The 27,907-nt window shown below is 38.8% G+C and overlaps 2 protein-coding genes across 2 annotated transcripts; one reads left to right on the top strand and one right to left on the bottom strand.

The window, feature by feature from the left end:
- Nucleotides 1-321: 321 nt before the first annotated feature.
- Nucleotides 322-14,426, bottom strand: LOC136242428 (non-structural maintenance of chromosomes element 1 homolog). The gene is made up of 9 exons (XM_066033849.1): nt 14,233-14,426; nt 14,070-14,182; nt 12,084-12,161; nt 11,217-11,312; nt 11,023-11,070; nt 10,739-10,858; nt 10,021-10,088; nt 591-691; nt 322-544 (listed from the first exon to the last, which is right to left on the bottom strand). Exons 1-9 carry the CDS (start codon nt 14,354-14,356, stop codon nt 426-428), a joined length of 867 nt encoding a protein of 288 aa, XP_065889921.1. The 5' UTR covers nt 14,357-14,426; the 3' UTR covers nt 322-425.
- On the top strand, nt 14,392-27,895 carry LOC136242427 (nuclear inhibitor of protein phosphatase 1-like). The gene is made up of 7 exons (XM_066033848.1): nt 14,392-14,526; nt 14,608-14,668; nt 18,142-18,295; nt 19,018-19,238; nt 19,401-19,542; nt 25,915-25,982; nt 27,426-27,895. Exons 1-7 carry the CDS (start codon nt 14,501-14,503, stop codon nt 27,825-27,827), a joined length of 1,074 nt encoding a protein of 357 aa, XP_065889920.1. The 5' UTR covers nt 14,392-14,500; the 3' UTR covers nt 27,828-27,895.
- Nucleotides 27,896-27,907: the final 12 nt, after the last annotated feature.

Below are 27,907 nucleotides of genomic sequence, written 5' to 3' on the forward strand. Positions count from 1 at the left end.
CCTTATGATACACTATGAGTAATGGTGGCCTCATATCACTGGCACAAACTGCAAACACCTACTATCAATGATGACATCATGAGTAACATGTCTACGCTATATACATTTTTATGCAGTCACATACACTGCATGCACTTATAAATTATATGAATCTGCATCAGGTATGATGGTAATAATCATGTATAAAAGTGTAAACCGATATACTGCTGGTTCCCAAATGTTCAGGTGTATAGCATGAGAAAGAATCTGTGGGACCATAGCTGTTATTACACACTAGACAACACTACAGTGCAAAAAAATTATGTAGCTAACTTGGGAAAAGAAATGGAATTTATTTTCATTGTAATAGGAATAATATAGGATACAAATTTACACTGTGATCACATGAGCAAGTATTAGTTACACAACTTGGTAGTGAACAGTGATTATCTTCTAGCATGTTTGTGTTGTGAGGCCCTCAACACAGCTTGCTTTAGTTCATACTGGCTTAGTCCAGAACCAGAGGGCGCCAAAGCATCATAATCACCTGCCTCCTCCAGATATGCTACACACAGGACATAACAACATAATCTAGACATCTTTAACTTTACCATTGTCACTCAATGATTCGCGTGTGCTTCTCTTACGGCTGGATGACACATTCTGTTGTCGGTGTAGTTGGGAACGACAGTTTGGACAAGTAGCGGTAGTCCTATGTATGCAGTTCACAAGACACAATTCATTACAGATATCCCTGGTAAAGTTATCTCATTGCAAACTGTGCAACTAGTCTAATCTATTTCCTGACTGAGTACCTCAATCCAACTACCTTAAATACTAACAAGTTTTAGCTAGGTTTGAGGACTCAAAATTTTCAATTCTACAAATACCCTGCATGAGGTTACAAAAATCCATTACCCCCCTGTATAGCTTTATGATAGCACAAATAATGGATTTTTTTACAACATGTACTATCAAGAGTTCATAATATATAATATGCGACTAAATCCGCAAAAGGGTATTATGGCCTTTCTGAATTTCCAAGTTTGACTAGTCATGGCTTTTCTCGGATTTGGCCTAATTGCAACCAACAACAGTGGTACGATAGGGATACAATGTGACCACATTTCAAGCTAGTACCTTATTCACAAGTGAAGTTATAGATTGACAGGTACATGCAACGTTATAAGACCCTTTTTGTAGATCCAGTCACTGAGGAGAGTATCCTACTCTCATGTACCCCTGTAGAAGGGCTTATCTTAAGTTCCAACACAACAACATGTAGGGTAATGTGGTTTGTGATGTATGAGCAGCCACAAAAGTGCAAGAACTATTTGCACTGTGTTACAGTCATGAGAGCTGTATTTGCGAATGACCTTGTAAGAAATGCCTACACAATTGTCTAAACCCATGAAGGCACATTTGTTGCAACAGAGCAGCTGACAGCTGAAGACATCACAAAACAGAGGATGAAGTCAGACCTACAAGCAGAAATAATACAGCAACTTAAGGAAACAGTGAAGGAACAGAATGAGCAACTGAATCAGTTACAAGTGCAACTACAGGTTACTCAAAAACTATTAGCTAACCGTAAGCATGCATATGTGTTAAAATTACATTTCGGAATGCTCAGATCACATATCAACGTGTTTGGCCTAGTTTTCCTTATTTCAGCAAGCTTTTGTAGGATCAATAAGAAAGGAAGTGACGTCACCACAAAAGTACTGGCACGTGCATACACCAATCGGCCATTTTTCTTGCTTCATCAAGTGAGTGTTAGGATCCGTTAGTCATGTCATCAGGCAACTATCCTTCACATTGCCAGCACCGCAAGAAGCATCACCACCGTCACAAATGGAGCCACTCCCGCAAGTCATCACAACTAGTCTCCTTGCTCAAGTCATTAGAAATGGCGTCAAACCACTCCCTACTCCGCAACAAGCTGGGCAAGATTTCTTCAAGAGTGACCACCATGGAACAAGGCTCGACCAGTGAGGAGCAGAGCCTCCTCACCACCTCATCCCATTCCGTGGAGCAGAGTCTCCCCTCTACGCCATCCAACAGTGGAACAGAGTCTCCCAATTGCAACCAGCCATTCCCTGAGGCAAAGTTCCCCCAACAATCGAGATCAAGCTGATGGGGCAGAGCCCCAACAAGACCAGCATTGCGAGATGCCCTCTCCAGTTAGCAAAGTTACCTGAGACTGGGATGAACGGGACAACAAACCTGATTACGATGAGCTCGTCTACTGGCAGCCCAGCAACTCTGACCCTGCAGAGGGTGATACCCACAGGATCTCAGCTACTACAGCTAAGATAGTCAAGGATGCCTTCTCAAAAAAGCTGCTTCCCAAGAAGGAGAAAGCTATTAAGCAGAAGCATCCCATCCCAGACACCTGTTCACCAAGGTTCCCAGGCTAGATCCTACTATCCAGTCAAGGATAACGCCAGCAGCAAAGACAGCTGACAGAGGCCTAGCTGGTCTACAAGGATGTACCCTGGATGCGGCAATTCCCTTAGTCAATAAGATGGAATCAGCCAGAACGGGTACACTCAGACCAACCCCATGGAGGTAGCAGAGTCTGCCCAACAAGCCGTGAAGCTTGTCAGCAACGCATTGGCTCATATATCCACTGAGAGACACCATAAAGCTTCTCAGTACCTCAATAGAGAGCTGTCCACCCTAGTAAGGACCTTCAGCAATGCTGCCCTGCCCACAGATGACATCATTTAGGGTGGGATTATCAGTGCTGGGGAGTGAGTTGCCAATTATGTTCTCCTCAGCACTTTTGCGCCATTTTTTATCACATAGTTCTTACCATTTTTATTCATTTCATTTAGTTGGTTTCTTAACATTTTATTCTTTTTCTGTTCATGTGGAGTGTAGTCCGCAGATACATAAATTGGCTTTACTTGGTTCAAGTTATTTCCATTCCTGAGTTTGTACTTATTTCTCAAAATCGCTACTTTGTCCTGAAGGTTGGAAACAGTAACTTTAAGTAGGCGATGTCTTTTATTTTTCTTTCCAATTCTGATGGCATTAGTAACTGAGGTTTCTACTCCTAAACATTTGGCAAATAATGAAGTAGCTGATGAAGGACCATATGGAGGCACTTAGAAATCTCAAACATCAATCTACCTATTATGGTTATGGACGGGAACAGCCTCTTCGAAAGAGCTACCCTCCACAGTCCTGGGGAGGTGGCAACAGCAGGGGCAGGGGTCAGAGAAATGCCAAAAAGACTGGATTTGTATGCTGTTTGAACAAGTAATTAAATGTATCAAAAGTATGAATGTTCAAAGGGTTATGAATGACACCCAGAGCAGGTGTCTAGGGTCCACCACCAAGGAAGCCAGGGTGATAAACTCCCTACCAGTGACCTCCCAGGTGCCAGAGTGCACACAAAAGCAAAGGGTATCACCCTCCAATCAACAGGTGTTAAGAAACCACTGAGCAGAAGCCAGTGGCAAAGCCCACTCAGCATTCTGTCTTGGGCATTCCCTTAAGCACTTCCTTCTAGTTCTATAGGACCACAACTAATCAGGAAGATATATATACTTTCAATGGCAGAGGCCATTTGCCAGACTTTTGCAGGCAGAATCAGCCTATTCAAACTGAACTGGAAAGTTCTAACCCAGGAGACATGGGTAATTCAGACAGTGATGGAAGGCTATCATACCCCCCTCATGTCCGTCCCCAACCAGTGCTCTCCACCCCTCACCTGTCCTCACAGGACATTACATTATTGGAGGAGGAGACAGAGTCTCACCTGCAGAAGCAGGCCATCTCCCTAGTTCCAGCAGAGATTTAATTTACTCAAAAATGTTAGTCCCCAAAAAAGATGAGGGTCAGAGACCCTAAAACATCTAAACAAACATGTGAAATCAGAGCATTTCAAGATGGAGGGCCTCCACAGTCAAAGCTCTACTAAGGAGAAATGACTGGATGGCAAAGGTAGGCATTCTTCATGGTCCCAATAACCCCCCCCAATTTCTCCTCTTCAGGATGGAGAAGAAGACATATCAGTTCAACTGTCTCCCCTTTGGCTTGTGCACAGCCCCGAGGGTATTCACAAAGATACCGTATAGAGGGAAACTTTGGCTGGGGTAAACTTTGGCGAATAGCCAGCTAAATTGCATTTGGCAAAATAAACTTTGACAAATTGAAGCTCAATATTTAGCTATAAAGGTGCTTACCTCAGGTGCTACGAGTAATTGGCAGGTTAAACTTTGGCAAATTTGTAGCAAAGTTTTTCCCCACCAAAGTTTCCTTCTATACAGTACTCAAATCAGCAGTGGAGACGCTCAGATCTCTGAGCAAGCTAACAGACCATGTCCAGTCGACATTGTTCTTTCTTGAGAATTTGGTCAATAGCAAGAAGTCCATCCTGGGAGCCACCCAGGAAATAGAGTTTCTGGGAATGATTGTAAACTCCCTAACAATGGACCTGAAATTGCCAGGAAATAAGATTAGAAAAATCAGACAGGAAGTTCATTGTCTGTTACACCTAAAGCAGCCATCAGCCTAACTGCTTACCCAGCTTAACCTCTCCAGCCCTACAAATGGCTCCCCTACTTTTCCATTACTTCAAATTCAAGACAATCAAGGGAATTACTAGGCAGTGGTCCAGCTGTCTCCCCAGGCACTGGAAGACCTTCAGTAGTGGGAGCTCCACCCCTCCTCGTGGAATGGAAGAAGCCTGATCACCAGTCAGCTTCTATGACAATAATATCAGATGTTTCTCTAAAAGGTTGGGGAGTCACTTGCAATGACAATCAGACCAGAAGTCCATGGTCTCCATCCGAACAGTCCCTTCACATCAACTGTCTGGAACTGCTAGCAGCCACCTTGACAGTTCAGTCATTTGCAAAAGAGAAATCAGGCATTTCAATCCTCCTACATCTCGACAACTCTATAGCAGTTACATATATCAACAGGAGGGGGGAGGGAGGGGTACAGCATCACCAACGTTGTCTCAGCTAACGAAGGACCTGTGGTTGTGGTGAATGGAGAGGAACATCCTCCTTCATGCTTAGCATCTACCAGGAACTCTGAACACACAATTGCAGACGAGGAGTCCAGAACATGGTCAAACTGGAAACTTTCTCCAATCCTATTCCAGGAAATCAATCACCTCCTGGGACCGGTATCCACAGACCAGTTTGCAAGCAGACTATCATCTCAACTCCTAGTGTTTCTGAGTTGGAAGCCAGACCCTTTGACAGTAGCCACAGATGCCTTCACTCAGGATTGGAGCACTTTTCCAGAAAATTAGTATGCCATCCTACCTTGGGGTCTGATAGGCAGAGTCCTGTCCCTGGTACACTCCCAAGGAGTTCAGGAACTGGTACTGGTTGGTAAGCCCAAGCTTGGTATCCCTTGCTCCTTTAAATGTTGGTCAGAGTACCAATTCTTATTCCTCGGTTACCAGACACAATACAGTCAGTGTGTCGGGGCAACCCACCAGGCACTAGGGCTGGGACGAATATTGAAATTTACCTTCGAACGTTTCCTAATAAAATGTTCGAATATTTGAAGCTTCAGTGTTAGCTTTCAAGTTACAGGTTTTCTTCGCATTCTTCTTAAGTTTATCCTATTTAATAAGTTTGTAAGCATTAGGAAAGTGCATAGCAGCAGTACTGAATGACACGATCGATTGATTGCAAATGGGGGTGTCCGCTATACTGCAATCATGCATAGGTAAACACCAACTAATGGCTAAAAGAACGTTTTACATGCATTATCTATCACTTTATAAGGTGTTTTAAGGCTACAACTATGGTAGCAAGCTAAACTGCGATGGTTTAATAGTGGACGTGGCACACAAAGATCGATCGCAAAGAGACGAACATCGATTGTGCAAGATGAATAAGCAGCTGCAATAAAGATAACAACGTTTATTTGCAATTCTTTCGTAGACTGAGTGCATTAAGGATACTTTTAAAATTTGAAGTTTACCTAACCTTCAAACCTACGAAACATTCAAAGCTTCATCCCAGCCCTACCAGACACCATTCTGCACTTAACCATTTGGGTTATATCCACCATCAGTGTGAAAGTATTAACCTTTCTCAGACAGTTACAGGTCTTGTCCTCTTGTCATGGAGGGACAAATCCACAAAGTCATACAATTCCTCCTTTGGGAATTGACTAAAGTCACCTCCTACATTGTTGCCTTGGGTGATAATGAGTCATTATCATTGAAGATGTTGTCACTTAAACTGGTAGTGTTACTGGCCATTCAAGGTCCAATGATTTGTCCAACTTGAGTTTGAAAGCTATGAAATTGTTGCCAGATGGCATCCAATTTAACTCAGTTTGTCTCTCAAAACAATCTCGACCATCCAGGCCATTTACATTCCTATCATTTACTGCAAACAAGCAACTATGTGTTCAAAGGAGACCAAGGCCAAGGACAGAGTTCTTCAGAGCCCAATATCATCATCTAAAGTGGCCAGATGGATAGCTCCATGTTAAATTTAGCTGGGATAGACACTGTCAGTGAGAAGTGCTTCAGCTACTGCAGCAGCATCAGCTGGAATTACCACTAATCAAATAATTGATGCTGCTGATTGGAGATCTGAATCTGTTTTTGAGAGGTTTTATTATAAACCAGTCAATAGCAACCAGATGGGACAAGCGGTATTGTCCATCTCAACAGATTCTCTACAAACATCACGTTGATATGTGATCCGAGCATTCCAAAATGTAATTACCTGAATGGCTCAGATCACAGTGTGATTGCCAGCTATTCTGGATTACATGAGAAATGTGAGGTGAACATATCAATGTCCCACCCATCACGTAGGTTTCAATTTGGTCCAGTGTTGCAGCCTGCGAGACTTCACAGAGATAATGGCAAGCCTAAAACAACCAGCAACTTTGCCCACTTGTAAAGACTCGAAGAAAACCAAGAAAACTGACTGCCTAATTTGCTCCGAGCCAGCCAGTGAGAATGTCTTTGAATGTATCTGGTGTGAAGGCCACCAACACGCTGAGTGCTCCAAAATGAGTAAGGAACAATGCAAAGCTTTATCAGAGGTAACCAGTAATGTTGTATTTTCTGTTATACTTGTCTGTTACCTACTGCACTTAAGTACTATGACAACCAAGCATTGGTTGAATCTAAGATCACAACTGTTGAGAAATCTGTCACAGAGGTACAGTGCTCTGAACGTAAACTTCATGACACCGTAAACAGGGTAGAAGATCAATTTAAACACTTTCAAAATCAATAGAATTTTTATTAAAAGAGAACAAAACATCTTTGACAGAAATTCCTACTGTTAACATCATGATTCCTAGTGTTCATGAAGCATCCCAGACCAATGACTCCCTTACTCAACTTGCCTCTACGATTCTTTCTGAAGAACATGAAAAAGAAAGACACCAAGTGAATTTAATTGTCTACAATATTGATGAACCCTCTTTAGAATCCCCGCAATCAAGAAAGCAAGAAGACATTGCAAAAGTTACTTCTACACCCCTGTATTTTCAAAGATCATTTACAGATAAAGTGCTCTATCACCACGCCATAAGACTAGGCAAAAAGACCTCAGGTGAGAAGCCACGCCTTCTCAAAATTACTGTATCTAACATTGATGACAAAAAGACCATACTTAGAAACAAAATCCATCTACGCAAAGAAAGTAATCCCCCTCAGATTAAGAGAATCTTTGTTACACCAGACCTAACCCCCATGGAGCAGAAGAAAAACAAAAGGTTAAGGGAAGAACTTGCCAACTTAAACAAAGATGGTAGAAAATTCATTATAAAAAATGGCACAATAGTGTAGAGAGACACCTAAACCCTCCTCTCTGCACTGATAATAACATACATAATGATACATCCTATTTAATAAGTAATCCTTCTAATGATAACACACCTACTAATTTAATTAGCACAAACAATCCCCCTGACCTCAGTGTCTTAAGCTTGAACTGCTGAAGCATCAGAAGCCAAGCCAAACAAGGATTGCTGCATGCAATCATTGATGAACATGGAGCTGAAATCATCATCGGGTGTGAATTTCATCTTGACAGCACATATCTATCTTCTGAAATATTCCCACAAAATTTCAATGTTATCAGAAAAGATCATAAAGAAGGTAGTGGTGGAGTATTTATAGCTTACAACAGTAATATTCCTATAATAGAGGAGCCATTACTTAATGATGATGCTAAAATGATACAGGCCAAGCTTTGCATAAGCAACTCTAAACCAATCTATATATGTTCGTTCTATAGACCTCCAAACAATCTAACTGATCCCATCACCAACCTCGGGGCCTCACTGAACAAAATATCAATTCACAATCCAGATATCATCATTGCAGGTGACTTCAACTTCCCTTCTATAGAATGGGAGGAGGGTATAGGATGTATATAGTCAAGCCCAACCTATGGTAGTGGTGTAAACCATCTGTTTACTGAAGTTATTAATGACTCTGGATTAGAACAGTTTGTTACCCAAGCGACCAGAAACAACCATACACTAGACTTAGTATTTACTACGTATCCTGACCTAATCAATGATGTCAATGTTGTGCCAGGTATCTCTGATCATGAAACAGTCACATTCAAAATTAAACTACCCTCAAGTATTCCATCTGCAAAACATGAGGAAAATTACAACTAATACTGCAAATAAACATTTCTGAGGTCAACACCAACAGAGTCTTAGAGGAAATGAACCATTTCTCAGGTACATTCCTCTCTCAAGAACCCTAGTTGGCCTATCAATACTCTGTTGAGAGCAATTGGCAGAGGCTTAAAAACATTTTGCTGCATCTAATTGAATTGTATTTTCCCCACAAAACCATCAACTCATACAAAGACCTGCCAAGGATGAACAAAAATATTAAAACTCAAATGAGGAAACGAAAGAGATCATACAACAAGGCCAAATGTACCCAATCCCCCTCTGACTGGATCCAGTATAAGTCAGCACGTAATGTTGTCAACAAATCCAGTATAAGTCAGCACGTAATGTTGTCAACAAATCCAGTATAAGTCAGCACGTAATGTTGTCAACAAATCCAGTATAAGTCAGCACGTAATGTTGTCAACAAATCCTTAAGGCAAGCACATGAGAATTATTGTCAGCACTTGTTTGACGACTCTTTCACAAATAATCACAAGAGATTCTGGTCACTAGTAAAGAGATCTCATAAAACTTTTCAGTCATTGGCATCACTTGAAGTCGATAATAGCTTGAAAATTACAGCATCAACTAAAGCAGAAGCACTTGGAAAACAATTTTTCTCAATATTCACCAGAGAAGATAACAACATTCCTGTAATACCCACCAGCCAGTATCCCTCAATGCCCAACATAACATTTAACACCAGTGGCATTGCATCCCTACTAAAGAATCTCAAAGTTGCTGGCCCAGATGATATACCCACATGAGTCCTCAAAAATTGTGCGGAGCAAGTAGCTCCAGTGATACAAGTGATATTCACCCAGCTGAGCCTTATCACTTAGGGCATATCAATTTTGATTACTTTATACAAACCTGTATGACTAACTTTTAATGCCATTTTGCTATGACAATGCAAGTTTATGCTCTTATTAAATGGCTAGCCAAATGTTTAATACAAGTTACAGGATGGCATAAATTCCATTCTAGTGATGAAATAATATAACCTGTTATGTAGTTTGTGTCCACACGTTTGGTTATCGCTGGCCCAGTCACATATAATATTATAGCAGGCCTAGAGTCCTGACATTACCAATAAAGTAGCTTATTTAAAAGAAAACCCCACGCATCTTACCTGTAAAATTGGTTTTAGAAAGAAGTCTAGTAATCCAGTCCACTAATTAGACACCGCCCTGTACAATACAATATGTTGGACCAACAGTGATAGAACTATGTGTAAGTATCATGAACTATTCACAGTTGGTTGGTTTAGTATTGATCGTGATACTAAAAAGGTGGCATCATTCACCCCCACTCTTCAGTATATATTATGAACTCTTGGTACTATGTAGCAATACAATACAAAAAGTTAGCAATACAAGTATATTACAAGTATCTAACCTTTCATTAAAAAGTTTTTCAGCACAGTACAAGTGAATCCTTGCTGAACACCCTGTGCACACTTCTCCCTTAGAATGATAACAAACAACACATTAATCCTGGCTACTCAAATACTCTAATTACACATTCATGACAGTGTATTTTCTATTAGAGTAATTGAAGAGACAGTGGACATATATTTGTTTGTGTAGTACGAAGGGACACCATCTTTACATTTCTATGATAACTTCTCTTCTAGCAGAATCAATGTATTACAGAAATTTTCAATAAATCTAGGTGAAATTTTTATACATCAAACATTTCTAGCTGTATGATACAATCTCCTAAATAATACTAAACATCTCATACAGCAAACCTCAGTGTAAAAAATCAAACTACTCACAATAAAATTGACCCTGTTCATGGAACAACACACAAAAAAGGTCATTGCATTACAGGATGTGTTGGCTGTGAAGCCTCGTGTTCCTGGTTTAGACTACCATTTCTATGAGCCAAAATCTACATATGGGAAGATTGAAGATGTATGTTCTATTAGAGTGTATTATAATATTTCATTACTGTACCGCAAACACGATACCCAACACCTTAATTCACAGGCCATCACCATGTTCTCACTATTGTTAATGCCTTGTGACCCCTGAAATCAGGACACTTCCCTAATAAGGCCATGGTTGGGAGGTTGAACGTATTTCTTGTAGTATCAATTCTTGTCACTTACCCGGATCACTAATGAGGAACATACTGGACACTTGAACACATCATCATCCCCAAATGTCTCCCTCAAGAATGGCCTCAACTCTAGGATAAATCTAACACCAGGAGCATAGTGGCCTGTATCCTAATGTATTAGTACACAGATGATAAGTATGGAACAACACTTCTATAGGAAAGAATAGACATGTACATACACATCAGTACTCTTATATATATTGTATTGAAGCTAGATATGTGGTTCATCTTGTTAACACCACTTTTATATTTGTATATATTTTAGCGTATTACCTCAATAAATGTCAACCATTTTTCCTTTGTTAGCCGTTTCAGCAAAGTCTAAGGTTAAAAATACTGATGAAAAAATGACATGTACACATAAATGTTCAAAAATATACGTACGTATGCACACAGACACGCACACATCATACCATACCCACGCATGCACATGCAAACACACACTACACACATAAATACTGACGTACTTGCACGTCAGTCTTGCTCAGTTTCCTCTCAATGGAGATATTCATTAAACTAATAGATTCTGTAGACCCTGTGTCTGAGTTAACTAACATCTCAACCTGAAAACGTACAAGACTTAAACACATACCAAATTAAAAGGTATCAAAATGTTTTTAGCTACAACAGCACAGCCTTATTTATATGAGAAATCTGGCCCTCAAGACATTGCATGATTCTTAACATAATCTCACGACAGTTGCAGTTAGAATGGACTAATTGTCACTTGGGACCACCATTTAACCTAGCGGTCGATCATTATTATCATAACAATCAGCAAGACTTTATATGCATCTAAAAGCCACTTGTGGCTCCATTTTAAAACATGTTCTGTAGCAGAAAAAGCATGCCTTCTACATAACAATGCACACAAGATCAAGTATTGCTAGAGTCAGTTGAACAATTTCATGTGGAGGTAGTAAATAACCTTTACCAGTAATTGTTGGTAATTTCGCATTCTTAGTAACAGTTGTACCATCCTAAGTGGTACTACATTGTTATAAGTATGAACTAATTTGAATTATTTCTAGATGACATTTGTAGCTAACTAATCTATTGTAAATAGCTAATTGTACATATGTTCCCCCCTTGTAAATTCCCCCCTATTGTAACCCCCCCCCCCCCCCCCCGGGCATACTCAGTAAACACTGCCTGCCCAGTAATAATAATCAAATAAATAAAAATAGCTCTAGCAGTGCCAACATGATATGCCAAATGGATTTTTGCACTCCCATGCTGCACATAAAAACTGACAACTGCTATGCAAGTTTACACCATGAGCAAGCAAGACTGATGATGTCAACTGCCATGATATCATATGAATAAGTTCTTACCACTTTACGAAAAAATTCTAGTTCAGCTGGTGTGAAATCACTGGCTAGTTTTGCAGCTGCATCAGGTGATGTGTTAGCCTATACAGTGGTATACAAGCATGTGATTAACATGTGACCCCCAGGTACAATATAGGGGTCTACTGTACACTGAAACCTATAGTTGCTAAGGTAATAACAAATGCTACAAAGTGAACTATATGTTTCTGGCTCCCAAAAAAATTAACCAGGTCACAAGGCTTCTTTATGAACTTTCGCCCATCTTGTATGGTATATGGTTATTGCACAATTCATTCAGCAAAAAAAATGATCAGACAAGGAACAAGAAACATATAATTAACATTTCCAGGCTACAAAATATGAATATACCATAAATGAATATACTATGTATGACCAATCCAGAAAAGCATACTAACAAATTATGGGATTTGAAGCACTTTGCAATGTTTATCACTCAGTTTTAATAGGAACAATTTAACCACCATAAATAAAGCTTTTGTGAATTTGTTCAACTTACAAAAAATACAAGATTTCACAACAAATCAGTATATGCTTTATTACATAATTTAATGTTTTGCCATTCTGTCACTAAGTTAGGGTTACGGGATACCCTTGCAAACTGGAAATGATTATTAACCATATGAAAAATCTTCTTACACAATTTTTGCGTGTGAGATTACCTCGCGGCCTTTTGTTTATGGAGAACAACATGTAGTACTGTGTTTTAAAACAACATTATTACAAAAGAAATCTACAAGATGAGTCAAACAATTCAGTCATACATTCCTGGAGGATTGGTATGAAGTAGTGCTATTCTCTGTAGCCATTCTTCACTATTCGGAATCCAATCTCGTGGCTCTCGTATGGGACTTTTCGAGAGGGCAAGCTCAGGCAATATAGCACAAAAATAGAATTCTCTGAGCTTAGTGATCTTTGATAAACAGAATTCTTCGTCGAAGGGGACGCGCTAAATGTGGACATCTACCGTTGTTCTGAGATGAAAATCACATCATTCAGCTTCAGTACACAGCATGGCGAATTGCATTTGACAATAATAATCGTGAGACTGCTTCAGTGATCTCCTGCTATCGTGAAGATATAAACAGGTACACTTTTTGCTTGTGATGGCATCGTCAATATTGCTCTCCTTGTAGCTGTGTGGGTTTTTAAACTCCATTGTTCACCGTGCTGAAGTGATCCTCTACCCAACCATCAGGTGTGGCTGCTAACCACGGGTAAGTTTGGGATGTTACAAGTCCACAATTAATTGTAACATTGGCTGCTGGTGATTGCTGCTGCAGCCACTTCACAATAATATTGAGAACTGGCTTCTTCCCCACAGTTACTTTTGGTACAAAGCAGAGCAGTTTCAATGAATAAAGTAGGTACTACTTATTAGTTATGGCCATGAGACATGCGTTCAGCGTACAAATTAGTTTAAATACTCACAGGTCAAAAAGATACAAGCCCATATTTCATCAAGTCTGACCCGCGCTTTCGACTGACATGGTTACAAAAACGAAATTTACAACAAGCAGAAATGTTTTACCTCAGCATATTGCAGTCTAGCGACTCCATCAGTGTGTAATACAACCTCGTAGCAAGTAGTTTAAGTCAAATTCGTACAGAAAGTGAGATATCTGTACCAACGCAGTAAAGCGAAACACGGATAACATCAAAAGCTGTGACGTAACATTGGGGATTTGTACACAAATGATGACGTAGTTACTTCCATTTCCAATCCCAGTAAGCGTTATTACATCTATGATGCCACATAGCAGGAAAGTTATATACTGCAACAGAAGTTTGGTGAGATTAGATTTATGGAAAATTATTCACAAAATTTGTCTCTCTTGCTTTATGGCACATAGCTTGGGCATAGGTATTTATACACCCAACCCACAAAGATGGGTCAGACATACATACAAGACTACTGGCAATAATTTGATACCACACTGGGAGGAAACTATATAGGCGGTGATGACATACTAGTGCATAGTAACTGCGGCCTGTATCTTCCTCCTTCCCCTCCACGATGCTCATGGATAGTGGTTCTAAATTCTCGTTGACGGTAGCCAGAAAAGTTGTCAGGTTTCTGACGCCTATCAGGACGATGTTTATATCAGCGGAAACTAAGTGAGCCAACACTCACTTTCATCTGGCTCCAGCTTGCCATAGACCTTGCGTAACTCTTGCACACTCAGCACCCGTCGCGACATCATAACTTGCAGAAACATTCTGTGAATGTCGCTCCATTGTTGCCTCCTCCCAGCCATGCTGAATCCGATTTTCCCGCAAAATATCACGAGACAGTAACAGCAATGTTTATTTAATGCACACCCAGAGTTGTCTTAATACTCTAAATAATGCCCATCATAAACAACGGAGCACCTCATTGTCTACCTAGCTGAGAGTGTGCAATGAGCGAGTATAAGCCACCAAGTTGGTAAGGCACATGTAATTGTACAATTTCATCCATTTGACACATTTTTTTAAAAATTGGGTGTGACATTCGTGTTTAATGTAGGGCTGGTAAACCGCCACCAGGTCTTCACCTTGATGTAGTGAAGAATGGAACAGTGTTACAGGTAATGTATGGAAATTGATTTTAGTAACTACGTAGGTACACAGACCTTTAATGCAAACTTGTCGGCATTTAACAGTAATTGATAATACAAGCAGTGGCTACAGGTATTGTATGCCACACTTGGAATCAAAACTGGCCCTGGACACAGTGCCATGTGTGCACACCTTATTATAGGATTTGCCCTCCGGTGCCTAATGATAATAAATACCTGTTTTATTTGTGCACACACATGCATCATATTATGTGATGCATATCATATGTAAAACCCTCTAGTGTGCTCACTAATTGTAAAGCAATTAATCATATCAAATTTGCCATGCTTTGAACACCAAATTCAGTCAACCACTATAAGGTAGCTGAAAATGTTAAATATGTGCTACACAGGAGATCGGCGGCATATTTAAGAACTATGAGATCTATATAAATTTATCGGATTTTGTTCACTAGGGTTATACATGTGTAGCATGTGATTGTTTGTGTTCAGTCTACCTAGCTGTGTAAATAGGGACCTAGTCTGGTATTATGCTTGTGTAGTATTTGCTATGCAATCTTAATGTATACTATGTGTTGACAGTTAACAAAGATTAAAATGAGTACAAATGCAATTCAGTTATTAAACTCCTTAATTATACACAGTACACAATTAGCATTGTCCAAATGAACTACGTACCTTAGACATTACCAAGTTAACCTTTAGCAAAACTACAAAATTATATCTGGGGGGTGTATCCATTCACTGGACTGGATTACTGGACTGGACTACTGGACTCAAGTTTTTTTTTGTTATTTTCTTGCCTTTTATCACCAGACTTAACCACAAAAGGTGTTTTAGAAATTGATACCATTCACTGACATAAAATATGTACTAAAACTTGTACTTTGATCGCAAACTCTGCACTAAAACCTAAGTGCAGTTCATTATCAAAAATAATTTGCGTACTGCTAGCAATGTTTCAAGCACTGTGCACTGTTAACACTACTATTGCATCTGTCTGTCTTCTCTATAGCCTTCTTGTAAAATAGCACACAATGATAATTTTTACACAATGCAATTATGTTATGTAACATAGAAATCGCCTATAGCCTTTCAGCGGTCTGCACATTCACTCTGGCTTTGCTGGCTCTTTGGTTTAAATAGCAACGAGTGGGCAGTGTTACATTTTAGAAAGAATTGCTTCTCATTGTGCACACTATCAAACAGGAAGGTAAGGAAGGTTACTCGTATTTGCAATAAATACGGTAACTGTAACGAGAGTTCAAACCAAAGTTATACCATTAAATAAACCACCAAAACTAGCATCTTTTTCAAACACACATCTGTAGGACCAGGTGTCCTACAGACCTTCAGTACTTGTTCTTAAATGAATTTAAAATAATAGACTACGGTTAGCTGTATGTATGTGCCTGTAATATTCAAGACAAGAAAGAGGGCAAGAGCCCTCTCCATGTGTGGTATACTGCTCTATGTAATCACTTTTAGTGGTTGAAAAAGGTGTTTGTGGTTGAAAAAATGTGTTTGAACAAATTTTATGTGAGTCCAGTAATCCAGTCCAGTAGTCCAGTCCAGTGAACAGATACACCTATATCTGGGGCTTAATAACAGAACCATGATTTCAAAATATATTGATTAGAGACTTTTAATCGGAGTGTATAAACAGTGGAATGGACTACTGGAATGGTGGAATACTGGAATGGTTGAATGGAATTTTTTAAAGTACAATATCAGTTTTTACATCCAAATAAGTGCAACTCCTCCCCTATAAATAGGATTCCCCTTGAAGTCAGCTCTTTTAGCATAATTCACCTCACCACAGACAAAGTAATGTACTGTAAAGTCAGTTATGAACATGTACAATAGCAGTTTATTGGGAATACTAAGATGACTCCTGACTCAACCCTTGTTCCCAAATAATAAAAAGTTAGCTAGCTAGCTGATTACATGTATGCATTGTAAAGTACATCCACTGTATAAAGTATTCAATTATTTATTATCAACTTTACCAGCTAGGCACTGGAGGGCGAACACAGAAGGCAGAGCCTGTACAAGGTGTTTACCACTAACTTAGGAGCCTAAGCGAAAATTTTTGAGTAAAGTGAAACAGGACTATCTTGTAAACTATGAGAAAATTTAAGCCAAAGTTCGTTGTGGGAGTGCCACATTGCACACTGAACTGAGGCTTCATTAAGACAGTTAGTTTCAGACAAGTAATAAAATATTGAGTTGTAAGTCACACAAGTGTTGTGGTGAGGAAAAGTATGCTAATGAGCTGACTTCAAGGGGAATTTATTTGCTTACTTAGGGGAGGAGTTGTACTTATTTGGATGTAAAATCAATATTGAACTTTTAAAATTACCATTCCGGTAGTCCATTCCACTGTTTATACACTCCCACTTTTAATGCATTGACAATACATAATACATGTCATATTCCAGTACAGTAAAACTACAAGATTAATGTTTGCAGATCATCATCACATATACCAGCATACAGCTTATTTGTTGGGGGTGGAAGGTCCAAGGGCATGCAGATATGCTACCTTTCACACCAACAAGACATCCTTGTGCTTGTCAGCACTACATATGTACACAATCATCAAGCAATTTTGCTGCTTCTTTCTCTCCTGAAATGCTAGGTCTGTCACTGTAACTAACTGTGCAGGCTATATTGCCAGTTTGCTATCCATTGGCATGTAAAGAAGGGAAAAGGCGGACATGGATATTTTCACTATAACGCTTATCCATTAATTTTAGCACATGTACGGGAGCATGCTACAAGTATTATAGATTATACTGTTGTATACATAGTCTAGGAGGTAGAAATTCAGGTAGTTTGCCCTAGCTTAGTCTCGCAGCTCAAACTTTTCAGTTAAAGGCACAGGTGCTTTTACCTAAATGATGACTCTCTAAGGGCCTGGCCTGCAAGAGTAAGTTAAGACATGCCAGCTGAATCTCTATGAGTCTGCATTTGATTTCTAGAATGTATGGTACTCTGTAGCATGCTAGCCAATTCACCACACATGCGCTTATAAATGGATAAGTGTTGTACGAAGACGATGTTTGGGTCAGAAAGCACGGACTAGTGTAAAGAACAACAAATTATATGCAAAGTGGTATTTTGATGTCTGCATCCACGTCCATATCCGCCTTTTCCAACTACCCTGAAAAGAGTGTAAAGATCTGTTTGCTTGTTCCCACCACCTAGCATCCAGGCCAGGCTAGTTTAGCTCATGACTGGTGGTAAAAGTTCTTATCATTTTAATAATTTTGTTCCACTGGAATGTAAATGGAATTGTGTTATATTCAAAATTGACCACCATATATTAACCACTGCTGGGCTTGTCTTAACTAGTCCCTCTGCTGACTGTGGCATTTAAATACCAGCCCCACAGGTGGGACCATTCATTCTTTGTTTTCAGTGCTAGTTTGTTGGTTGTAAATTTGTTCTTAATGCAGTCACTTTTGGTTGATTTTCAGAAACTATTGATAGATGAAAAGTCCTACTACCTGTTTGGCCGTAACAAGGACGTGTGTGACTTTACATTGGAGCACCAGTCAGCATCCAGGCTCCATGCTGCACTAGTGTACCACAAGCACTTGGACAGACCATTCTTGGTGGATCTTGGCAGCAGTAAGTGTTGTATGCTGTAGCCAGTGCTAGAATATAGGGTCAGATGGGTGGCCTAAATTATAGAATGGCTTTTTCATTTAAATGGATATCATTTCCCAATAATGGGCTAGCACTATTAATGTGCATCATGTGTTTGTGTTTGTTGCATGGGCTTGTGTGTGTCACAGAATAGGTAACTTTTTGTGCCTAAACAAAGACCATATTGCCTGGCTTCGGTTTTAAGTTATCAGCATTAGTCCAGCACTTCTGCTATCTGTGTTGGGGTGGTGGCAAGGGCACAATATCTAGCCCGGGGAAAAGACCATATTTATCATACTATTCTTGTAATGTGGTGGTGAACACAATAGAGTAGCTGAGCCACTACCCAAATAGTAATTTTTGGAATGTATTGTTTGGAATAACCTAGAGGATTTATGCAGCGTGTGCTAAATTCCATCACTTCCATGATGAATTGTGACAGGCAAGTCCTAACAAACATTGAGACTTAGCACTATGAGTGGGACTACAACAGCAGTTTGACTGAGTCAATCAATTGTTAAGGACATATTTACCACTAACAAAGCTCAAGAATGATGTAATTACTTAGCATGTGCCTATGCTACAGAGTTGAAACCCCTTAAATTAGTACATTTTCTGTTGTGGTTTTCATTTTAGTAGTTCAAAATTTATGCATGTACATAGTATGGACTTGTTCACATTATATACATTCTTGTTGTACACAGCTCATGGAACATTTGTAGGCAGCATGAGACTGGAGCACGATAAACCTCAACAGATCCCAATTGACATCACTATATCATTTGGTGCCAGCACAAGGACGTACACGTTGAGGAAGAGACCACAAGCCATTCATGCTGTCACCTCGTCCCTTCAGGATGGTGACCAGGCTGGGGAGTCCTTGTCAGGACTGTTGGGTCTTCCTGAGTCTGAAACTGAAATGGATGTGAGTTGTATGCCATACACCTTAATGTGTTGCAGTTGTACCATCTCTCTTATACACCTATAGTACACAACATGTATGTGCGTACACACACACTGCATATACATTAACATATCTAGTGACATGCTATGATCTTGCTATGATCAACTAATCCTATACACATAGGACCTCACTCAATACAACACTGCGCACAATCGACAGATATCTACAGTTGGAATAGCTGAGGAGGACAATAGGCCTAAGAAGAGAAAGAAAAGATTATCGTCTTCTGTTAACTTCAACAATGACATAGACGTTATTAATCCTGGTTAGCTCAGTATTAGTATATTGTTTGTGTAGCAAAGTAAATACACAACACTAAGAGTTTTATTTGTTAAGAGAGGGAGAGGATCGCTCTAATACACTTGAAATGCCATGTAGTAAATCTATTGTTGACAAGTACACAAAAAAATTGGAATTTTCAACTAGAGTATAGGGACCATAGCACATTGATAAAAAATACTGAAACAAACTGGAGTAGTGCACGATATTAAATCACAGTAAAACAGTAAGAAGTGTTATATCCCTACTGTGCTCAAGGTACCATAATAGAAATGCACAGTAGGGATATAACACTTGTTGTTTTACTGTGATTTAATATTGTGCACTACTCCAGCTTGTTTCAGTACTTTTTATCGATGTGCTATGGTCCCTATTCTAGTTGAAAATTCCTAATTTTATTGTGTACTTGTTTGTTAACTTTTTTTGTAAATAATTATTATGACTGGTAAACCCACGCATACCGCATCTGAAATGGCACTGCGTACCCCAGCTATATCAATTATCTGAAAAGTAGAGTATCCATTACGCTTCGTTGTCAGCTATGTTCAACCTGTTACACAGCATTTCAAATCAAGAATTGTTTGAAAAGCACCTCTGCAATCCACACATACCAAAAGAAAGAAATAATGCCATGCACCCCAGTTATATCTATCGTCTGAAAAGTGAAGTATCCATTACGCTTCGTTGTCGGCTATGTTCAAACAGCAGTACAAATCAAGAATTGTTTGAAAAGCACCTCTGCAATTAAAATAGCCACTATGTAAAATACGGACGATTTCCATTACAAAGGGAAGCCATCACGTGCTATCACCAAATCGACACTTTTTGCTGTCAGCAAAGATGAATGGGACACAAAGGAGGATACTGGTAAGTCCATGAAGAATGCATTATATGCACCAATTGCGGTATGCCAAAAGGCACGTCTTGGGCCAAAGCGACGTTGAACAGTGAAAAAACAAGCCCTTAGCCATTATCAAGTTATGCTTGTCTGAAGGCATCAGTTACTCAGTCAGTAGAAAATTAAAATTCTGTTAAATAATTTTAAAAAAAATTCCGTAGCAACTTGCTGAAAGCGTTTCGGGTCAATCTGAAAGCTTGTTTGGGCTTAGTTTTACCTGCCTCACCATCATCAGGGAAAATTGAGGCTGGTTTTTGGGTGATGTTATTTCATGGGCCACGCCTACTCCTTTGTGGTCCCTACTATACTGTATGATTCCCTCTGTCAATGATTTTAAAACACTGCTGGGCAGACACTACAGTAATTGCTTGTTTGATTTTGTATAGTAATTAGTATAGCTAAGTACATAATTTGTTTATGGATGTACAGGCATAAGCCTTTATCCTTAAAATACAAACAAATAGTAAAGGAGTAATCCTGGTGGCAATAAACAGCAAAGTTTTGTAGTCAATTGTGCTACCATGAATTCTGTGTATGGTAGGAAGTTATTTATCTAACTGTCTTGTGACCAGCTAAGCGAAAACGCTATAAAATGAGCTAGGTAAAAATTTATGCACATTTTAATTGCAGTGAAACAAGCTTCACATTGATAAACCTATACACCACTGTATTCACCTGTTCTTAGAGAGTAAGAAAATGTTTCATGTTCGTACAGTAAAGGGTACGTCAGTTATGGGCACTTATTTAGTAATAAAATTTACCATCATCATTTCTTTGTTGGAATGTCTTTCTTACTGCACATGGAGGAATATAGGGAAAGCGTTATGCCTTGACTGATTTGTTTGTTCATAGTAAACAGATTGAGCCAAGCCCCATCTTCATAGTTTGTTTCAGTTGTGAGTTATGATCAATTAATTGTTATTATGTAAACCGAATTTCTTGCTGTACCGACTGTCTAGAACTTTGGCAATGCTCTCCTTGTAGCTCATTCTATAAATAACAGAGAAACAATAAAATGGAATTCAAGGAATGTAAACAATGACAGGTTTTTGCTTAGTTAGTGACAGTTATTCAAATGCCCCAGTGACCTTTCAATTAGGGTATTTTGATAAATTGTGTGCATTTTATAAGAACTGGTGTATGTTCAATAGAGTAATAGATAGTAAAACAAATACATGACAACAAATACTACAATTAGACTCTACCAAACAAATTGTAACTACAATGAAGAAAGTACAACTACGGGGAAAGGACAAAGTCATCATCACTACCTTATAGAGCCAATGTCTTAAAATCATTCTAACATAGTAGAGTAGTTAATTCATACTAGATGAACATAAAATTGAAAATTTTAAGAGAGAGGATAGGGATCGCTGAAAAAAGCCATGAAACAAGAAGGGATCACTAAGGTGGTAATGTAAACCACAAATTCCTACTTTGACTCCCTGTCGTAAATCTTTAGTTACATACTCTGTCATTTTGAAATGAGTCAAAATAGGGATTTGTGGTTTACATTTTACTATCCCAGCAATCCCTTCTTGTTTCATGGCTTTTTTCAGTGATCCCTGCTTTCCCTCTTAAAATTTTCAATTTTTTATTCATCTAGTTTGTGTACTTTATAATGGATTATGGATTTGTTGATAATGAAGACTGTTGTGAATATAATGAGTTGAATATAATGAATTGAATATAATGAGTTGAATATAATGGGTTGAATTCTATTAGCAGCAAACTGCGCACACCAGAAAATCTAGCACAATCTTGTATGGCTTCTCAGGTAATGGAATTTTGGCAAGAAGAAATGACTCGGTTTGGGCTGTTTCCATCCGAAAATGAAATCAAAAATAGGTCATGGACACACACAATGATCCATTCAGCAAGCCTTGCTACTTTTTATCCCAGGATTCTCCTTGTAAACATCACTATGCCCATGAAAGAATAGTTTTATGAATAATAATACTAGATAAATAAAAAATTGAAAATTTTAAGAGGGAGAATAGGAATCACTGAAAGAATAATATTATCATGAACCACGATAGTGGGTTCATATTAGGGATCGCCCATGTTTTTTGCTAAAATTCTAATAGAACGCACACCACCTTGGAAAGCATCCTCCTACTCACAACAACCCTCTGGTGGTTATTTACAATCAGTATTGGTCCACTAGTAAGTATCAAGTGAATAGGAAACAATAATTATGTGTATTTGGGACAAAACTGAAATTCGTCGTTTTGTTCATCTTCATATTATTTTCATATTATTTGTTTCACTAATGTACAGCTAAAGTTATCCACTTTTTCATGTTAAAAACTATATAGCCATGCTTACTGAGCCCTTCCGTGTGTCCATGACCTATTAATAATAAGCCCGTATTTCACAGATCACCAACCACCCTACACCTCGAAATTTTTCAAAGTTCTCTTCGCCATTTCACTATTGGCAGCAGCTCCACATATTGAAGAAGCCGTATAACAAAGAAATTATAGGATTCCGTTGTGAGAGCTCCTTTGGGTTTTGTTGCAGCGTTAATCAAGTACTCAACAGCACTTCTTAGACTTAGAAGATCACACATAGTGTCTCTGCGTGGTGAGTATAGTCTACTTCTTCCTGTAAGTGCATGATCGCGATTTGCTACAAGTGACCATACAAGTGCTCTCTCGAAGTGATAGTGCTGATACCAGAGACTATTCATTGTTATGAATATAGTTTCTATAAACACAAAGCCTAAAGTTAGGTGGAATCAGTATTAGCAAGAGTTAATAATATAGAGAGGAGAGTGTCTAACGCCGTATAGTCCTGTAACAGATGATTGCGCAGAAGTTAAACGGCTTCTTTTCCGCGTAACGACAGACTGGCTAGTATATTTTTGCATTTAACCACAAAGGCTATCCCAGACACAAGGGCGTGCGTTCAACTCGATGTTCAAGTTCACCACGAACAGCATCACTCTGTTGCGTAAAGAAGTGTGGCTGTTAACCTCGAAGATAACTCTGGGGGAGAGCATCTGAGAAACCAATAAACACTGAACCAAAGGTGGAGTATCGCTTCGAATTTTCGCTGCATCGCCATGTTACCCTACCTTTGAGCATTCTTCAATTGAAGGAGCACTGTTCCCTGTACATACAGCTCAGTCTTTAGTTCAGTCTTCGAATATTCTCGAGGATTCATCACGATGCGGCTAAACTAATTGCGGTAAGGAAGCGAACAAATACTAGAAGCCTGTACGTTACACGGAAAGGAAGCCGTTTAACTTCTGCGCAATCATCTATTACAAGCCTATACAGCATTAGACACTCTCCTCTCTTATTATTAACTCTTGGTATTAGCATTGATTAAAATTAAAACTATTTATGAGTTCCATAATTGTCAGACCACATTGTGTAAACAACATGGCTTCATGCTGTTGATAACCCATGGTTTACAATAGACATTGCAGCTACACAGTAACTGACTTTGTTGTTGTGAATGATGTGTGTGCATGCAGATTAGCTACTCTACAGTCTAAGTGTATATATATACGATGTGGTGTGAACAATTTATTTGTGGATGCCACATATTGTTTGTGGGAAGCCATATGCATTCATACATGTCCCATAGATTTCTTCATGTGGGTATTGTATTCACTATCCCAATGAATACAATACTCACATGAACAACAAACAAACTAAATTATGTACATGTAGCATTATACTGTGGATTTTCTGTCTGTTTGAACATTGCGTATTGCATAACTGAAGCGCGTACTGCATAAATCGTTAGTGTTACACTGATATGGGATTTTGCCGATATTCCGATAACTGATATTGAATAATGTTTTCAAGCCGATAAATGTAGCCGATCCGATATAGCAGAGCATGTCTATTTTGTAGCAATTTTAACTAGAGATTTGCTTGTGAAGGACCAATTTAGCTTGTTTATAGCAGCAGTATTGCTACAACAACAGCTGACAGTACACTGAAGTAGTAATAACAACATTGTGATGCAGGAAATGCAACTAAATGTATTTGTAAACATCATTTGGCATACATGATCGTGTATTTTTAAATACATACACATATCTGTATCTGCTGCTTTTTTCATTGTGGTGCCGATCCAATACCAATATACCAAAAACAAGCCGATATATGGTTTTTTCCGATAACCGATCCTATTATCAGTGCAACACTATAAATCATATGGATTATAATGCAATAATCAGTACGTGATACACAGTACGCAATGTTCAAATGGACAGAAAATCCACAGTATTATCATTTATACTACTGTGCACCAGTGAGCCAATGTTGTAGTCCATGCACCCATGGAAAATTTTGCATGTGATACTTCTTATTGTGTACGGTCTTGGCTGAAATAATAAATGCACAACCACTGACTATTTTATCTTATAATTATATGCTTGTCAGAGTTCCATGTCTTGTGACAGGTAGCTAGCTCAGTATCATACCATCTGGTGTGTGTATTCATGAACACTGCATTAGGATGCTAATGTGATGACAATGACTAAGAGACTAGAGTCCTGACACATGTAGTAAGACAAGTTAGACAACAGCTGCTCAATATTAGGAATGTGTATAATGTATAGTCTCGTCCACAGCCAATAGCAGTCAGGTAAATACTCTAATAATGCAGTCAAGTGTGTCTGATAACAACAAAGCTTACACTGAACTTGACAGCCACTAATTGTAAATTGCTCTACATATCTACAACATCAGTAAAATAAAATCCATTACTGGATTAATAAAAAGTACACAAACTAGATGAATAAAAAATTGGAAATTTTAAAATAGGAATAGGGATTGCTGAAAAAAGCCACCAAACAAGAAGGGATCGCTGGGATGGTAATGTAAACCACAATTCCCTATTTTGGCTCATTTCAAAGTGACTCAGGGGAGCATGTAACTAAATATTTATGACAGAGAGTCAAAATAGGGATTTGTGGTTTACATTACCACCCCAGCGATCCCTTCTTGTTTTGGTGGCTTTTTTCAGCGATCCCTATTTTCCCATTTTAAAATTTCCAATTTTTTATTCATCTAGTGAATAATAATAATAATATGAACAAACATGCAAATTTCAGTTTTGTCTGAAATACACATACTGTTTCCTTTTCACTTGATACTTACTAGTGGACCAATACTCATTGCAAAGAACCACCAGAGAGTTGTTTTGAGTTGAAAGATGCTTTTCAAGGTGGTTTTTAGGTGTGCGTTCTATTAGGATTTTTACAAAAAACATGACCAAATTATGCTTCCCTGGACAGAGTTTCTCTGATTGAACTATCCTGTACGGAAACAGTATCTGGTTTTTTCTCTCACGCAGTACTCTAAAATACCACATTGCACCCAGTACTGAAATACTTCACTAAAGCAATCACAATGCTTCACTGCATGGCTCCTGACTATATTGAACAAGAATGTTCAGGGCTCTCTGTAAGGTTTGTTTTGTTGTGTTACTATGCAGAGGATGTTGATCCATCAGTTGGGAGGTTCAGAAATATGATCCAAACTTCATTCATTCCGTCCAGCAAAGTGAGTTCTGAATTATTAAAGAGGTGCATGCTAAATGAGGTGTCATTGTACAGTACTACTCAAACGCAATGTCATCTTGCAGGAGTGCGAGCGATTAAAAAACTTGCTAACTAAAGGGCATGACACCTGTTTCACTCATGAGTATTCATACTAAACAAAACGGGATGAATACTTGCAAGCGCAATGGGTGCCACGCCCTTTAATGAACAAGTTGTTTAATTGCTTGCACTATTGTGAGAAGACGTTGCATTTGAGCGTACCGTATTTATGTCCTATCAGTAGAGACATCATTGAATCAGTATTGACATCACTTGTGTCTTACTACACAATGTGATTGTTTGAATTATGATAAAAGTATTGAATGTAGTTTCAACAGAGCTATTATATGGAAGGATATGGTGTCCACCTCTAGTAGGTTCCAATCACAACTACAGGTGTACCTTGTTATAATGAGCCCAATGAATCCCCATATCAAAGTAAAAATAGAAGTAGGTGAGAATCCTGTAATATGAAAGAGAACATAATTTACATATTCAGTTGAGTCAAAGCAAAACCATATCATATACTATAACTATAAGCACAGCAAAAATTGAAACCATACACAACACATTTTTATCCAGCCTCATTGTCACATTGTTTATGAAGTCAAATGCTTCGAAGTGTGGTGTGTCATAACATGTTGTTATCAACATCTCAATTTCAGCAATTGTCATGTTTATGAAATCTCGTGCCCAGCCGGGGCTCACGCTAATGTGCAAACACCGTCTGGTGACAATGCTTGAGTTTCTTGCACCTGGAAGTGCGATCCAGCCAAAATATTGGCTGGCCAATCAGAAGCGATGAGTTGCACAATCACACGAGTGTATTGGAAGTAGACGAAAAAGCAGACAATTTAAAGCTGTTCATTAGAAGTTCCAGAGGTTTGTTGTCACGTTGTGTTTTCCGGTCTCACCTTATAAGACCGAAGAATCATGACTCAACATTTCACCAGCAATGAAACGCTACCTTCTACTAATACTTGTAATAGAAGAGATCGCATCTAGTAAACGCCTTGTTCTGAGTAATGCTTTATTCCTAGCCATTTTAGAATGGTTTTTCACTGTTTTTTTAACAATTATGCAACTACTCGATTCTGATTGGAATATTGGCTGGATCGCACTTCCAGGCCCAGAAACTTGAGCATTGTCACCAGGCAGTGTTTTCGGATTAGCGCGAGTCTGGCTGGGAATGAGACTACTTCAAAGTGTGGGATAGACACCTCAGCTTTGCCTCTGGCTTCAGATTGATAACAGCAATATCCTGGGATTTTATTTAGTATTTTTTGTCCAATAGGTCGAAATATATTGTGGAAATATATTGTGCAAAAAAGTTCAGTTACAATCCTTTTTTAAGTATGTACTGTGCAGCTGTTTACATCTTGTGTGATGCTTCATTTAACTACAGCGACAGAAAACATCAAAGGATCCATTCCCAACCTCACCAACTGATACAGTTTCACCAACAAGTAAACAAAAGAGATATGAACTACCAAAACCATCACTCTATGATGACATTCCTGGTAGTGAAATAGCACAACAAATCTCACCATCTGCCATCAAGGGAAGTTCTGATCCTCTGTCACCACTTTTTACCACCCGCACCATATCAGCAGCACCTCCTGTACAAAGCCCAACTGAAAGACAATTACCATCCTTACCAGCAGTGCCTATGAACACTCAGCCACAAAACGTTGCACTGTCAACAGTAACAACCATACCAATGTTTGGTGGTGATACTGAACCACAGAAAAAGAAATATGCTAAGGAAGCATGGCCTGGAAAAAGACCAACTCCATTATTATTGTAATAGTGATGTTATTTCATAATAATTATGTATTTGCCATGTATAGCTATTATATAATTATGAAATTCCAAGTATGGGGTTAC

The sequence above is a fragment of the Dysidea avara genome, chromosome 13 (assembly GCF_963678975.1).
Source record: "Dysidea avara chromosome 13, odDysAvar1.4, whole genome shotgun sequence".
Taxonomy (NCBI): Eukaryota; Metazoa; Porifera; class Demospongiae; order Dictyoceratida; family Dysideidae; genus Dysidea; species Dysidea avara.